Below are 15,451 nucleotides of genomic sequence, written 5' to 3' on the forward strand. Positions count from 1 at the left end.
CTACAAGAACCAATGCATACTTTATACATCAGAACTGTATTTAGCTCCAAGAGAGTACAATTGGTACCCAGCGTTTGCCTCCAGTATCACAGTAAAACATTTTACAGTTGCTACTCCTGCTGCATTTCTATTCACAATCTTCTCTGAATTGCCTTTTTGTAGAACAGAGCTGGATGAGAAATACACGCATGCAAATACCACTTATACATGCTACCATATGATTCGTGCATGCAAGTATGTGTTCATGACACACACACAGAGTTTTCACTCAGCAAATGCCCTGTTTCTGGAGCTTCTGAACCTACGTGCACATGGGAATTTCTCGAAGTGCTGCTGCAGCTTTCTACTCCTTGTTTATTATTCTATCTATCACCACTCCACAGATGGGGTCCTCTGCTTTCTGGATTCTTCCTTTTCTCTGAATTCTTGCTTCCTTTAAGATTATCTCCAGTGACAATAAATAATACAGTAACCCCTTGAGTCCAGTTACCTTGAGCTTACTCCCATCCAGCTGAAGAAGATGCTCCCCATTAATGTTTTGGGCACTGAACTCAGACACATACTGTTCAAGGTTGAGGCTCATTAACCAGTGGGAAACCTGCTGCACGCTCCACTCCTGAACAGCCCGGTTCTGGCACTGACTGTGTTTTGGAGACTGTCCATCATCCAGGATCTGTGACAAAAACATGCTGCGTTATTATTAAGAGGGTAACACCGGCTAGAGACAGCATTTTTCTGTACAAACCACCAATGTCAGAGCAGAGGTGCCTGTGCTATCTTTATACTGCTATAATAACAACTTCATGCCACTGTGTTACCTCTGTACCTAACCAGATACCAGAATTGATGCATGGTACCCAAAAAGTTTTTTATTTATAAATAGAACAAGAAAAAGGAACTGGCATTCCCTTTAACCCAAGCAGGGACCGAACTGCCCAGGTGGCAGAGTTTAAAACAGGTACGCTCCTACGCCATCTCGAGACTTTGATTCCCCAAATTACAAGGTTTCTAACGGACGCAGTGAATTCTGCATCCCACTTCCTAGGCACATTCACTGATCTTTGTGCTGTGTTTAAGCTATAAAACAGGAAATTCAGGAAAAAAAAAAAAAAAAGAAGAAGAAAACAACTCAGAAAACCATTCTAAAGTTCAAAGCGGTGACACCGAACAGCCAGCGAGACCGATGCTACCCGTGGAGGACTATGGGATGACACAGAGGGGTGGAAAGGAACACACAGCGATCCCACAGCCCTGTCTGTGCTGCAGAGGAGAGCACAGACACGGCACCAGGAGAGGCAGGTGGGTTTCAGCTGCTTTAGCCCCCCCCATGCCCCCTCTCTGCCACTTTCTTCCACCCAGGGTATGATGGTGGGGCCTGAGACAAAAGCTGCTCTGTTCGAGCCCCAGTCAGCAAAGCAGCTGCTCCGGGCTGCAGCAGCTGCCTCCTGTTCCTGCAGCTTTTCCACTGGGTTAGACGATTCTGGGAGCTCCTTCAGCTTCTGGCCACCCATCTCACAGGGACAGGAAGATGAGGGTTTAAGCTCTGCCTTTTCCTCCTCGTGTAGCCAGCAGAAGCTCGGTGCTGCTGATGCTAGGCCTGGAGGATGTGCTCTGACACGGACCCTCCTCCCCCTTCCAACACACACAAAAACTGCACTTTGCCATGGCCGTGAGAGGAGAGAGGAACTGAAGAGGACGCGAGAAGAGGCAGTGACAACTGTGTGTTGTGCTGGAACGAGGGGCTTTGCCACACGACACGGTAAAACAAGAAATGCAAATCTGCAAATGAGACGACACATTGCCACGCGATGGTCACACAGTTCACCACAACAGCACACTGGTATCTCACCTCATCATCAATCATATCCAGGCTCTGAGTGAGGGAGCAACAAAGAAATGGGAAAGAAAAGCATTATAGAAACAAAATACAGAACATGTAACAGCATGTAAAAGTTTGGGCAAGGGCAGCACCAAGATTTGCAAACAGATATGGCTACTCAAAAAACAAAGAGATTTCTTTAAAAGAAAATTATTTCCAGAAGCAGAGAGATTATGTTGAAAGCTCAGCACACACATGGTTTGGCAGCTAAGCCTTAAGCCTGAGATTGTGCCCGTGAAACCCCTTGAGCTCCTGGTCTTGACACACTGGAATCAATGGGCCCTTGCCTGATGGCTCCGATTGCAAGAGCAAAAACTCCTTAGGGAGAGGACAACAAACCCCAGGCCCAGGGTTCCCTCCCGACCCTCTCCTTTAGTTGTTTTGTCTCCTTCAAATAATTATGTCAATCCACCCAAGAAGCCTGAGCAAAGGAGTGCTGTCAGCAATGCACCACAGCGGGTTCAAGAGCAATGGCAGCCTAATCCCTGCGAGGGTGGCTGCACAGCTTTCCCCTGCAGCTCTCACTGACCTTGCTGCCTTATTCACAGTCTGCAACTTGGGACGCTGCAGAAGATGGAGAAAACAAATTTGTTTTTACAGACCTGTTCGGACTTGGAATTTTAGAAGTGTCCAAGTAGAAAATCGAACAAGCCAAATGAAAGCATTCTCCAATTTTTAATTCAACCCTACTGGGAACAGGGCACTATCACAATCAAATGCATAATATAACTCGAGGAAAAATGATAAAAGAATGAATTGTATTATCAAGATAGTATTAATACTAAAGAAAGTGTCAATGATCTCTTTGCTCTTTTCAGTAATTCGAAGAATATACAGATTCCTGTCTACCACTCTCCTGTGATTCTTAAAAATTGTTGCCCTTTATTATCTGCAGTAAGTAACCTCTACAGAATGGTTGGTCTTGCAGACTTCCATTTTGGCAAATGATGTTGGCATGGAATGGCTTTCGTTCTTTAAACCTATGCAAAGCATGCCAGCAGTAATAGCACAACTTAACTACTGTCATTAAGGAAAAAAAAATAAAAATGCAGAGATGCTTAAAGTTCCTCCTCTCTAGAGAAAACCCTGGTTCAAATCTCAAGTGGGAAATATTGAGTTCGTAATGAGTGTTTATAAGAGAACGAAAGAGCAGGTTTCTCGAGTCCACAGGACACACTGTCAGCTACTGTCAAATAGCACAGCTTCACTGACAATTGAGATAAAAAACAGAATCACAGAAATGTGTTTTCAATATATTATATTCCATTCAATTCTGTTACCAATTTATGGAGATAGGAATGCTTTTTTGCATTATCACTGTTCAAACATCTAGTTTGATGAACTGAGCTCAAATCCACTGTGTATGTGCAGAGCAAGCACAAAGAGAAGGCAAACTGGATTAACACATACACATTCTAATCACTGCATACACAGGCAGGTACAGGAATACACAATAGCTGCATGTACAGGTCATTAGTATTTTAATTTATTAGGGTAAAATTAGTCTAGGTGAAGGTACCATACATTTCAACCGTATTTATCCAGTTATACTGTATCTTTATCATCTAAAAACTGTCTCAACTATGTCTTTTTTAGTATATGTACATATAGGTCCACATATACATATTCAGAATGTAGGGAAAGTGCATTGAAATACGTGAGGATGGAACATCTCTTAGGAAACCAACTGCATTTTACAATACCGCATAACAATCCTATGATAAGACCGTAGGACCTTTATTTAAAATAATCATTATAGCAACAACAAAATATAACCTATATAAAATATAATCTAGAAACCAAGATTAATTTCCTTCTCCCCTTCTACTGCCTAAAAACATCCCTCCATTATTTCAGCAATTATCAAGAAAAATGCCACAGGACAAAGAAAACGACTATTTCCCATCTTAAACAATTTCATCAACATACCTCATCCGATGACAGTGCTAAGGAGTGTGAGAAACCTGGGGTTTTAGGCTCTGCTCCTAAACCACTCAGATCAGCTGAACTTGTGCTGCTGGGGCTGAAGTCGTCATTGAACGCGAAATTCTGTGGAGAAAAAAGAGGAGTTAGAATGACCAAACAATCTCAAACATGTAGCTAAAAGGGAAATTTGCTTTCTGTCTTCCAGGTTGGCATAGGTCAGGAGTGATATCAATTATTTACCAGAACAGCAACAATACACGTGAGGAAGCCTAATCTTTTGTATTGTTAATGATTTATAGAATACATAGAATATTTTTTGCCACTGTGTATTTCAAGAGACATCTTTGCCAGCTTAATGTCTCAGTGAGCAGCAAAATGGCCTGAAAGCAATTTATAGACTTCCTCTTAAGATACTGTCTATCATCATGGAGCTGTATTATTGCTTCTGCCGGTTAATCGATAGCATTTTGCTGTCCTCCAAATATTTAGGACAAGCATGGTGCACGCAGTAGTACAAAGAATAGGACAGAGGATTAATTAGCAGAGAGAAGTGAAAACTGCTACTGAAAGAGCAATGAGAATATCCTGTGAACCCATTTCTGATTCTTCCCTCTTTGCCTAAACCTTTAGAAAAAAAAAAAAAGGAAATTGAATATAAAAGAGATCTTCAGATACTGTATTGAATGTTATTGACTGGAATAATAACCATAAAACATTTTTTTCTAAAGAATGACAAATACCACACCTTTTAGCAAAGAATAGCAGAAGTGTGCACATTTTTTCAGAAATGCAGCAAAATTACCATCAGAAGAATACAAAAATTAACACGTTAGACTGGGAAAGCTTGACTCAGGAACCATAAAAAAAATCTAAAAAAGCAACAATGTAATATTCCACTTACATCAAATATATAGTTGATGATACAGACCTCTATTCTCTTTTGAGACCTCTAATTTCTACCCTATCACCTAAATGAGTATCAAACTTGATTTATCTTTGACAATCAGTTTTAAAAAAATGATCCAAACATCAAAACTAAAAAGAACAACTAAAAATGATTCTTTTATCCCCCCAAAAGACAGTTGACCTATTTTATATGAATAAAAAAAAACAAGCCTTCCAAAACACCATGTCTTGATCCTCTTCAGTTTGCTGGAAATCCATCTAAATAAGTGGTATCATGCTGTGCTTTAAATCCTAAATAACAGCATAGATACTGGTAATTTAAGAACTTGCAACCTTAACACAGAACACCAAAAAGCTTTCCTGTTCAGATTTCTCATACCTACTTTTAGAATTAAGGTCCTGCTTTTCCTATTTCTTTGCAGTAGATTATAAGAAAATCTGAGCAGGTTTCTCAATATGGAAACTTTTAGACCACACAGCACTCTTGGGCCAGGAGTTCAGCAACTCTAACTCCTGCTGTGTGAAGAACATTTTTTTTTTCCTTTTAAGTACTCTGATTTTTCTTTTAACCCTATTTTGTGTTTCACTTCTACAATGAATTTTAGTCTTTTTAATTGTCTGTGGGAAAAACACAAGATAGCCATGGCCTGCTAGTAATAATAATGAGAGAGCGGGATGAAGGAAAACTGAACACAACAACCTTCACGGCCTCACAGTAACTGTAAGAGGGTACGATTTTTCCCAATTTGAAAATTATTTTTACATGTTTGTTTAACAATACAAACAAGATTTACATGTCTAATCCTCATCTTTCTTTTAAAAAGAAAGCAGGTAGCTGATTATTATTATTATTTTTTGTCTTGAGACTTCATCTGTGGTCTTCTCTGTCAATCTGACTTGCATGGGCCAACCTTGTGCTGTTCTCCCTTCCATATGGCAAAACCCCAAGTGTGACCTCGCAAGGCTTTGTGCACAGCACAAGTAAGGTATCACAAGCTTATGGCACCAAAAGAAAAAGAAATACCCGTGGAAACAGCTATTAGGTATGTGTATACGCATGCCTCTGCAGCAGACAGAGAAATTAATTTCTGATTCAAATTCCTGTATATGCAGTTGAGAACCACATCTGTTCCTTCCTACCAGACCGATATAAAAAGTAAATTGCTACAAGTTAGGAGAATACAGGCAGAGAAATATTTTCCAGAAGTGAAAATAAACATGAAAAAGCTAAGTACAGTACTAGAACTAAGGGTTATTTAATGAGTTATCATGCTGAAACATTCATGCACATAGAAGGGAATCACACAGATGTATTAAATCGCAATAGTTTGTATTTGTAGTTCAAGCATCTTCATATAGAATTAAATCCAACATCCAGCATGCATGACGAGCAGATTTCATTATTGGGGGAGAAAAAGGCAAATGATTGACAGCATACAACATTTCTTCACTTGCAAACATCTCATTTGAATACGTTAAAAATGGGTAGGTATTCCCACAATCAGTCCTGGAGAATGCAGAAAATATCTACAACTGAATACACAAGTCTAGCATTTGTTCAGTGGATCCAAATGCTAATTTCCACTGGCACCACTTGTTTTTGTTACAGTACAGCACACCACAGTTAGTTTACTGAATTAATGTACATTAGGAGAAAGACAGAGTAAAAAAGGTAGAATGTGGAATGGTACAATGATGGAGATGCTCTGCTCAGATGAACTGTTACCGTACAATGAACACCATGCACTGTTTATTGTAGTACTAACATATTGGCCTGTTCTTTTTCCAGAAACATGAAGCCAATTATGCCACTCAACACAGTGGGAATAAGGTAGTTTTTATTTTCTACCTTTGACCCTTTTTTAGCTGGACTTATATTTTCAGAGGAAGGTTCGGTTGAGCTGGTAGGTGATGGCAGGTTGCTGGAAGAATTGGATCCCTTGCCACTCTCTCCATACCATGTGAATGGTACACAGTGTGGGAGAGAGGAGGATCGCTCTGATAAAGATTTAGTGTTTGCTGATTTCTGCAGCATCTCTCTGGTGTTCCTGTTTAAGAGAAAGGAGCAGGAATTTGTGTTAGAGTAGAAAATATGAAAAAAAATGCTACAGAGGTAGTTAATTGTAAAAAGAGTGACATTCCATGTAACTGTGACTAATCACCAGAGGGGCATGCAGCTGGTAATGGCATTCTTGAAATCTCTCTTTTAACAGAAGAAGAAAAAAGTGTGTTCTGACTTTTTTCTAACTCAAGCTCTCTTAGACAACATGTATCCAGAGAATGGGAAAGATGCCAACCCAAAAGACCTGTGTTTTGTTGTGAACCAGCTCTAGTCAAGAAGCCACACGTTGTGCTGGTGCCTTTCCAAGCCTTGGTGGTATCTCAGCATGATTAAATAGATCAGAGAGCACTGTCCCAAGCAGGCTCTGGTTCCCAGACAGGTCTGGCTCAGATTTGGACAACAGGCAGAATGAACCAGGTGTGCCTGTAACCACTACGTAGATGTACCTTGGTTACAACACCTAAATACTGATAGAGATCTAGATTTAAAAATTATTAAATATTAAAAATACTAATATAGAAACTCCTATGCAGTATTAGTAGCTTCTCTCTTTGTACTAACAAATGTTACAATGGATAATGTGATCAAAGCAAATGTAACAGTTATGAAATAAAATGCCTGAATTATTGGCATTTTATAAATATTTATATCATGTCAACAACATAGTATGCAAATTGAAGTTATCTATTCCAAGTGCCTACATCAAAGAACTTATGCGTATGTCATGTTCTCACATTATCTGTATCAACTTCTGTATTAATGTTAACTAAGCCTGCTTCAGAGCTTGAAATTTGCACTGCCCTTAGCAGCCACCAGTAAACTGCAATCATATAAATCTCCCCTCAGCTTCCACCTTCTGGACAGCTTCTAAATCATGATGAACATAATCCCTAGCTCTGTGTATTGTGAAACCTCTTCTCTGTGTGGATGAAATGGAGGTTGTCAGAAGGCCCCCAGGCAGCGAAGCAGAACAAGAATCCTCTCTCCCTTTTGCTATATAAAGGTAGATGTGTCTGACACAGTCCTGTGCTCCTTCCTCATGCTCAGATATTGCTTGAGAAAAGAAAGAAAAAAAAATGATGTTGCTTGAAACACCTACTGCCAGCATGGGGATTATGCATTTTCTACTTAAATGGGAGATTTTTTAAATATATTTAACATTAGTGGTAGTCTTAGGAAATAATTCAGGATTTTCTTCTACACATTTTGAGTGCTACTTTTGGCAATGGCAAAATAATGCTTGCAATATGCATCTGACAGCATGATTAATCCTATGACAATCAGTTGCTTTAAGTAATTATAACAGGATGCTGTCTTTTAATCATCTTCCTTGTTTCAAAGATCTTACACAGCTTTGGAATGTAAAGAAAACATCCTCACATTTTTCTCAGGCAAATTCTGTGGAGTTACTAACAAAGCAAGTGACAACTGGTGTTTAAGAAGTTATACTGAAATAATAACATTTCAGCTTACAGAGGCACAGTGAGGATTAAAAACGCTTATGAATTTTGTGTTTGAAAACAGCATTAAACTCTGCTTTTGGTAACTGTATCCAAACTCAGAAATATTCAGTAACAAACAATACAAATAACTGATTTATCAGATGGTCTAATAAGCAGCTGATCGTCCTGTGCTGTGATCTGCTTCCTCCAAGGAAGATAACTATTGGATCTCACAAGCATCTGTAACATACCATGCTGGCATTAGGAACACACTAAGTTCCGTGGGGTGTGCTTCCTACAAACAAGTGTGTATTCCTTTCTCCCATGCTGTGCTTGGTATGTAAATGCTACCCGGTGTTTAAAGCCCTCCTAAAGGCGCTACCTGCCTTGCAGCTATGCACAGGTGCAGAGAATTTGGTTTAACAATCTCTCTTTCCCCCTCTTCCACTAAGGAAATAATGAGCATTAACTGCAGGGCACACTGCAAGCACTTTATGCCAGTGGAATTTCGACTGCAACAGTTTTTCTGACACTTGTGTAGAGGTGGTGACTGCTCTAAGTTCTCTGAAGATCCTGCCAGATCCGTGCAGAACATGGACGTGTGCTGCGTTAGAACATTGACAATTCAGTACAGTGTGCCTAAGGGGTAACTCCAGAGTCTAATGTTTCTTCTGCTTCTGTGATTTATGGAGATTTGTCACTGGGTCTCCATGTGTTAGACTGTCAGCAAAACTCCACGAACTGTTACATACTGATTTTCAACTGCATACATTTTCTGAGGAGCATTTGAACTTTGCTTTCTGTAGCTAGCTCGTCTACCATGTAGGTTTTCTTTTGCATTATTTCCTGTTCAGAGAGTTTTTGAGTTGCTATGTCCTTTGGACTTTCAGAATGCATTGTGTTTGCTCAGCATTCCCAAAATTTAACTGAATGCTTGCCTCTCATACCTGGAATCAGGTACCTGGGACTGTGTCAGATTCATCAGTATACAAGGAGAGGCCTTCAGTAAAAATCCACACTAGCTTTTGCAGAAAAGATTGCTTCCTGCCATTGAATGTTCATTTATTTATTCATTCAGAGTCTGGATGCCGATGATGTGGTCTCATCAGATCTCACAATTCCTTGCCTGAGAGCTGGGGACATGGCCAATGCAGTCAGCATTTTTCCTATCTACTTTCAACTTATGATGTTTACCTTCAGAAACAAACTCTTCTGAAAGCATTCCTGAAGTGACTGCAGTCAAGCTGTAGTGAATATCTGCTGCTCATCCTTGCTCTGGGGGCTTTTTCCAAAAAACGCATGGGACTATGTTAAGATTTCTGAATCAATGGTATTATTAACTTATTCTGAGTGTGTATGCATCTTGTAGGCCAGCTCTAATAATGTATTTCTGCAAATACTATCAGTGGATGCAATGGCAGAAGTGATACAAGCCTCCAAGTGTTTTTAGATTATTGGTTAGTCTTCTCTTAGTTAAGAAATCTAGGTTTCTAAGCTCAGAAGGTTGTCTCAAAGTTTAAAACATATTATCTGAAGGCAGTGAGACTGTTAACACTCCCAACAGCCAGGATGATTAGGTTTTCCCAGTATTTCTGGCATACCATTTCTTACATACTCCATCTTTTACCCATACCTACTGCCACAGGTCACCCTAACAGCTTCTTTCTCTTTCCGCTTCTTGCCCTTGTTTGAACTCCTTCTCAAGGGAGCCCTACAACAATATTAGAAAACATTAGGAAATGTTTTTTTCAAATTTTACTTTCATTCCTTTTATTAAATAGTATATTTTAAGTAACAAAATGCTTACCCAAGATCTGCAAGTTTTCGCTTTAGTTTTTCTGCATGCCCTATAGTAGGGAGAGTTGATCTTGCTGCCTGGGCACATGTGGCACCATCTAGGATACATTCGTACATGGGAGAATGTACATTATTATTTTTAATTGCTACTGATAGCTATTCCACTTTCCATCCATCCAGAACAGTTTGTATACCTGTTCGCAATTAGATATGCATACATGTACACAATTTAAAGATGTGCATTCTTCTCATTTTTAAGATGGGTGTGAAAAGTAATACAAACATAGTTTCACAACTTGAAAATACACATGAAGAAATCTTATTTTAATCAAAGAAAATGAAAAAAAAAGTTAATTTGGTTGAGCTTTAGTGAATATGTAGCAAGTCAAACAACAAAAAGGATTTACAGGTAAATGTTACAGCAAATCCATTTTTGAACTCAGCTGTTCTCATTTTACAGAAATCATGTGGTATGTGCACTCTACTTCAAAAATGACTGCTGAAATCCTTTCTTGAACTTTGGAGCAGAGGGTACTTCTTATGATGGATAAGCTAGGTGATACTTATCTGTTAACTACTCAGCTAAAATGAGTATTTAACTTGAAATCCAACCATTTCTATTAATAATAATAATAATAATAATAATAAAAGTATTTTAGTCAATAAATTTGCCCTAAGACCTCTACCAATTTCTGATGGTTTCTGCATAAACTGTTAAAACCTAGAGGAAACTCACTGCAGTACCCATAAAGCAAAAACAATGACTCTAAGTATGCAAAACACCCTGTGAAATCTACACGGCAGCTAAAACACACAGCAGCTGAAAAAATCAGACACAGTTTCTGTGATTCTTAAGCACAAAGAGTGCTCCCAACTCTTCTAGAGGGAGCAAATGAAGGTCAGTTATTTGTGTCACTTGCAATTTGGTGACTTTACAACGCGACCTCAGATTTACAGTGGCTTTCAACCGAAAACACTGCTAGGTTTGTGGATTTCTCAGAAGTTAAGCCCTCAGAATCAGCCCAAAATACCACAGGACAGTGTATGTTGCTTTGTGGATAATATTTGGCTAAGTTTTCATTCAAGTACAAAATCCAGTGTGCAAGTGACTCATAAATCATTATGGAAAAAGCAGGAAAACAAGCCTCTTGAGACATCCATGCTCCAAAGGCCATACTATTTCTACTAACAAATGTTACCTTATGTTAACAAAAGCACTCAAGAACAACTGACAAGTATCCTCATGTCAAAAAACGAAAACAAATAAAAGTTCCCCATGAGGAAAAAAAACAACAGAGTAATACAAAATGACAAGAGGTCAACATCTCTTGAGAAGAAACCCACCCCACGGCGGGTGCGGAGAACCTTAGGCAAGGTGCTCTTTGCACCAACTCTACACTGTGCACACTCCTCTCTTTCTCCTCAAAGATCTGCTCATGGTTCCTCTTTCATCTTTAAGGTATACTTTTCATTTAACCACTGTCAAAATTGCCACTTTCAGGACTAAAAGATCACAATGCCTCTTTTCACACTGTACTCACAGCCAAGTGGGGTTTGGGAGCTGGGGGGTGGTGGGGCTTTTGGTGAAACATCTTAATGAAAGTAAATGAAACTGTAAGATACCCTGCTTTAGTGGTGGGCAAATAATAAAAACATTTAGTAACTGGAGGTTTTGCTTCTGTAGTAGAGGAAAAAATCTGTAGAGCTCGGCAGGGACACATAGCAGCTACCAGCTCCAGCCAGCTCCTGTCAGGCTTTTACATCACTCTGCTCCCACTCACACACAGCTTGGCCCAGCTGGAGTGCTTTGAATTGTGAGGATTTGCTGGGAAAAGCATTTATGATGGCTGTGAGATACAGGGGAAGGTGGATGAGCTAGGCCCCTGTAACAGCTTTGGCACTGGTTTAAACCTACAGGAGCTTGCATATGTGGAGGTATATATACATGTACTCATGGCACAGGCCACGGAGCAGGACTGCAGGGCCTGGGCAGGAGGGACATCTGACCACCCTGGAAGGCTGAACCTCCCCTGACTCCTTCAGGTTCTTCAGGGAGGGTGACAGAGAGCTGGTTCTTCAGCATAAATCACACAGAAGCCATTTGATCTATCACTTTTGGCCTTCGAGAGCTGGTGTAAGTGATCTGCAGATGATGGATGTGAACGGAGCCTAGCCCTAACTTCTTGTCTCAAGGTCACAACACAGCTGAAGTCAGCCTCACATCGGCAGAGGATTGCCCACAGCGGTCACTTCAGCTGCCTTGTAAACAAGGTTGCACAAAGCAAGCAGAAGTGAAGAAAGAAGAATCAATCACACTTGTACATGAAAAAGTCGTGCTTAAAAGACAAAAGCAAGATTTTCACCATTTTGCAACAGAAGTGATCTCCTGACATTTCAGCTTGTCTACAACATTCAAGATCTCATAAGAAAAAAAAATATGATCTTGCTAAAGCTCACATTTGCTAATCAGAGATTAATCAGTGGACATGCATGTGTTCTCTTTCTATCTCTGAAAAAACAAAACAAAACAAAAAACCAACTAGCTAAACACACAGAACAAACAGAATGACTCTTTTCATTTTCTGCAATGTTAGAGTTTGACAGCCCAATTAATAATCAATGAAAATGGTAACACTACAATACTTGTTGCAAAACAACTGCTTTAGGATATAGTTTGTAAAATTTATTAAGTGATTTTTTTTTTTTAATTTGAAAGAAAATTGTTCTGCTTTAGTTTTCACATACCCATTAGAATCTGGATACAACCAAAAACACTGGTTGTTTATGTAATGATCACAGTGGGGAAGGCATGAAACCCTTCCTTATTTAGACATGGGTTAATTTTCAAACCTGAACTGGGAAGGAAAAAGCAACACACCAGGTGGAGTATAACACCCCATTCCTTACACTATAAGGCTAATCTCCACCAAATTTTTATCAAGATATTTTTTATACATCAGATGTAAATGCAGGAGTTATGTCCCCATTGATAGAGTAATTGTATGCTTACAATGAGGAGTCAGGAAAGTCATGTTCTTATGTTCACACCCTTATTTTGCACTTGCAAAATTCAGGCTCAGAATTTAACCCTGATTCATGAAGAAGCATACAATTAGTAACTATACAATAGACTAGCAATTTCAGATCCCATCTAAAAACGCCAGCGTATATTAACCTATTCTAAATTAGTCAAAACTTCATTAATCTGTCTATAAAGAATTGGTATGAGAGCCCTGTATGACGATGAAGAAAACATAGGTTGTAAATAAATAGCAAGTCTTTTCATTTACACGGACAAACAAAACTCCTCATCGGGTTCTTCTTTTCAGTTAATTCCACTTAGTCAAAGACTATTCTGAACCTATCCAGGCCCATTCCCGCAGTTCTTACTCACAAACAATTTTATCATGTATTTTAGCTGATGTTACATTTAGAGAATGCAATGTGCATAGGCAAGAATACTAATGTGCTGTAAATTGCTAATTCTGACTTCTTAAGACATCTGAAACAGAGGGCTCAGCGTTCTGTGCAATATTGTATTGTGAATGCACTGAATAAACAAGTATTTGAGAAATGTACCTCAACTAGGTATGACTGCATTGTGTTACAGCCAGCTTATATTCAAAGAATCTGAATGAAATAACTAGCAATGTGGCCAACTTGTCTAACAAATCACTCTTTCTTTCTATAAATGCAGAGTCCCCAGCCACTGACCTCTTGTTTAATCTAGAGTCTGTTGCCTCTCTGCAATTAAAAGCTACAATCTGTTATTCTTGCTTTACACTCTTTCTGACCCTCCAAAAAAAGCATCTAGCAGTGCCAAAGTCACATCATTCAAATAAGTACAATATGTTAATCATGTTTCTAACACAAAGATGTCCTGAGGCCCAATAATTTTATGTTTTGAAAAAAACAGAGAAGATTTTCTTAAAGGCAACTTCCCCATATCTTTTTTCAGAGTCCTAAGAAAAAAAAAAAAAAGAAAAGAAAAGAAGAAAGATAGCTGTTCCTGAACTCATTTTAACTTTGTCCTTTTCTTATACCATCATACGAGGTCAACTGCAATTTTCTGACTTCCAGGTAGACAAAAGAAGTTATGAGAAGGTGGCCTTCTAGTTGCTATGGTTGTAGTACAAAATAGAAGTTCATAAATTAGATGTAAGTGAGCAAACTGATGCACCAATTTATTGTAAAAAATAATAATACCTTTATCTTGTAAAACATTCCTGCCAGATGGGTGATGCAAAGGAGATGCTTCAGAGCTGTGCCCAGATTTTGAAGGAGAGGAAAGTGGAGTGTGTCCCCGAGCATACAGGGAGAGGACACCTCCTTTGTGCTGCTGTCCTTCTTCTTGGTTTTCAGTTAGGTTGTCAAGTGAGATTGCTGCACTGCTAGCCACTGGGGAGAGGGAGGAAGCACCAGAATCTGATGCTGGTGAGGATGCTCTCATACAAATGGGCAGTGGTGATTTTGAAATGTGCATGGGACTACTGTAACTGTTTGACGGCTGTTGGTATAAGAGATTATAAAGCAGGTTATACCATTTAGTAACCAATCAGAGCAAGGTTTACTTTGAACATGCACTTCTTTTATTCATTATTTATTCTTCTATTTGTAAGAAACACTTTAGCAATTCATGTCATTCATTACCTTTTAATACCACATAGTGTTGTTTATTGATATTTGCTTTCAGGTAGAAGTCAGAATCAGATAAAACAATGAGTAAATATCATATCAATTGTGTTAACAAATTAACAAACAGAGAAATGTAGGACTTAAGTTCCTTTCACCTCCTGCATAAATTAAAGGACCCACTTTGCATTATAAAGCACACATAAATCAAGAAGGCCAGGATACCTGTTAAAAACAGAAAAAAAAAAACAACACAACCAAAAAACCCAGGTGTGCTGACTCAAAGGAGACTGGACTCACACATCACTCAAGGGCATTCATAGTGAACTGGCCACAGAGGAATGCATACTGCCTGTACTACAATGCAAGGACAAAGACAGGGGATGGAAAGACTTACAGGGGCAATCTAGCATTCCAAAGGAAGCCTGAGAGAGAGGGCAGAGTCCTTCTCACCTTTCGTTCAAGACTGTCCTCTCCATCAGTTGAACTGATGCTGTCATAGAGCCTTGTTCTCGTTGGCCTCTGCCGCTTGTTCTTCACGGAAAGCTGAGCTCGAGTTTTCAGAGCTTTGGAGTCCAGTCTCTCTGTTTCTGGTACTGCTTCATTGAAATCTGTATGAGAACATGATTTAAAGCTGTTTGTAAAATATGTATCTTTTGGAATTAAACTAGTTTCTCCTAGGATATGGCCTGCAGCTGCTAACACATGCACTTTGCGTGTTTTACTCACATGTGTTTTGGAATTGCTAGCAGACACACAAAAACCTAAACCTAAACCACTGACAGATCCATATCTAGTAGCTGCATC

General features: G+C 39.2%; 1 protein-coding gene across 6 annotated transcripts in view; it reads right to left on the reverse strand.

The window, feature by feature from the left end:
• Positions 1 to 15,451, reverse strand: part of PPP1R9A (protein phosphatase 1 regulatory subunit 9A) — a 147,457-nt gene that overhangs the window by 5,864 nt on the left and 126,142 nt on the right. For 3 of the 6 annotated variants that reach the window (XM_027450811.3, XM_027450810.3, XM_021279668.4), the window contains exons 12-19: positions 15,098 to 15,255; positions 14,219 to 14,519; positions 10,023 to 10,110; positions 9,849 to 9,926; positions 6,561 to 6,759; positions 3,809 to 3,928; positions 1,850 to 1,873; positions 491 to 673 (exon numbers count right to left, since the gene is read on the reverse strand). In XM_027450811.3, the coding sequence (XP_027306612.2) occupies positions 491 to 673; positions 1,850 to 1,873; positions 3,809 to 3,928; positions 6,561 to 6,759; positions 9,849 to 9,926; positions 10,023 to 10,110; positions 14,219 to 14,519; positions 15,098 to 15,255 (1,151 nt within the window). The remainder of the gene's footprint in view (positions 1 to 490; positions 674 to 1,849; positions 1,874 to 3,808; positions 3,929 to 6,560; positions 6,760 to 9,848; positions 9,927 to 10,022; positions 10,111 to 14,218; positions 14,520 to 15,097; positions 15,256 to 15,451) is intronic. The other 3 variants (XM_027450813.3, XM_027450814.3, XM_027450815.3) reach the window with 3 other exon arrangements.

The sequence above is a fragment of the Anas platyrhynchos genome, chromosome 2 (genome assembly GCF_047663525.1).
Source record: "Anas platyrhynchos isolate ZD024472 breed Pekin duck chromosome 2, IASCAAS_PekinDuck_T2T, whole genome shotgun sequence".
Lineage (NCBI taxonomy): Eukaryota > Metazoa > Chordata > Aves > Anseriformes > Anatidae > Anas > Anas platyrhynchos.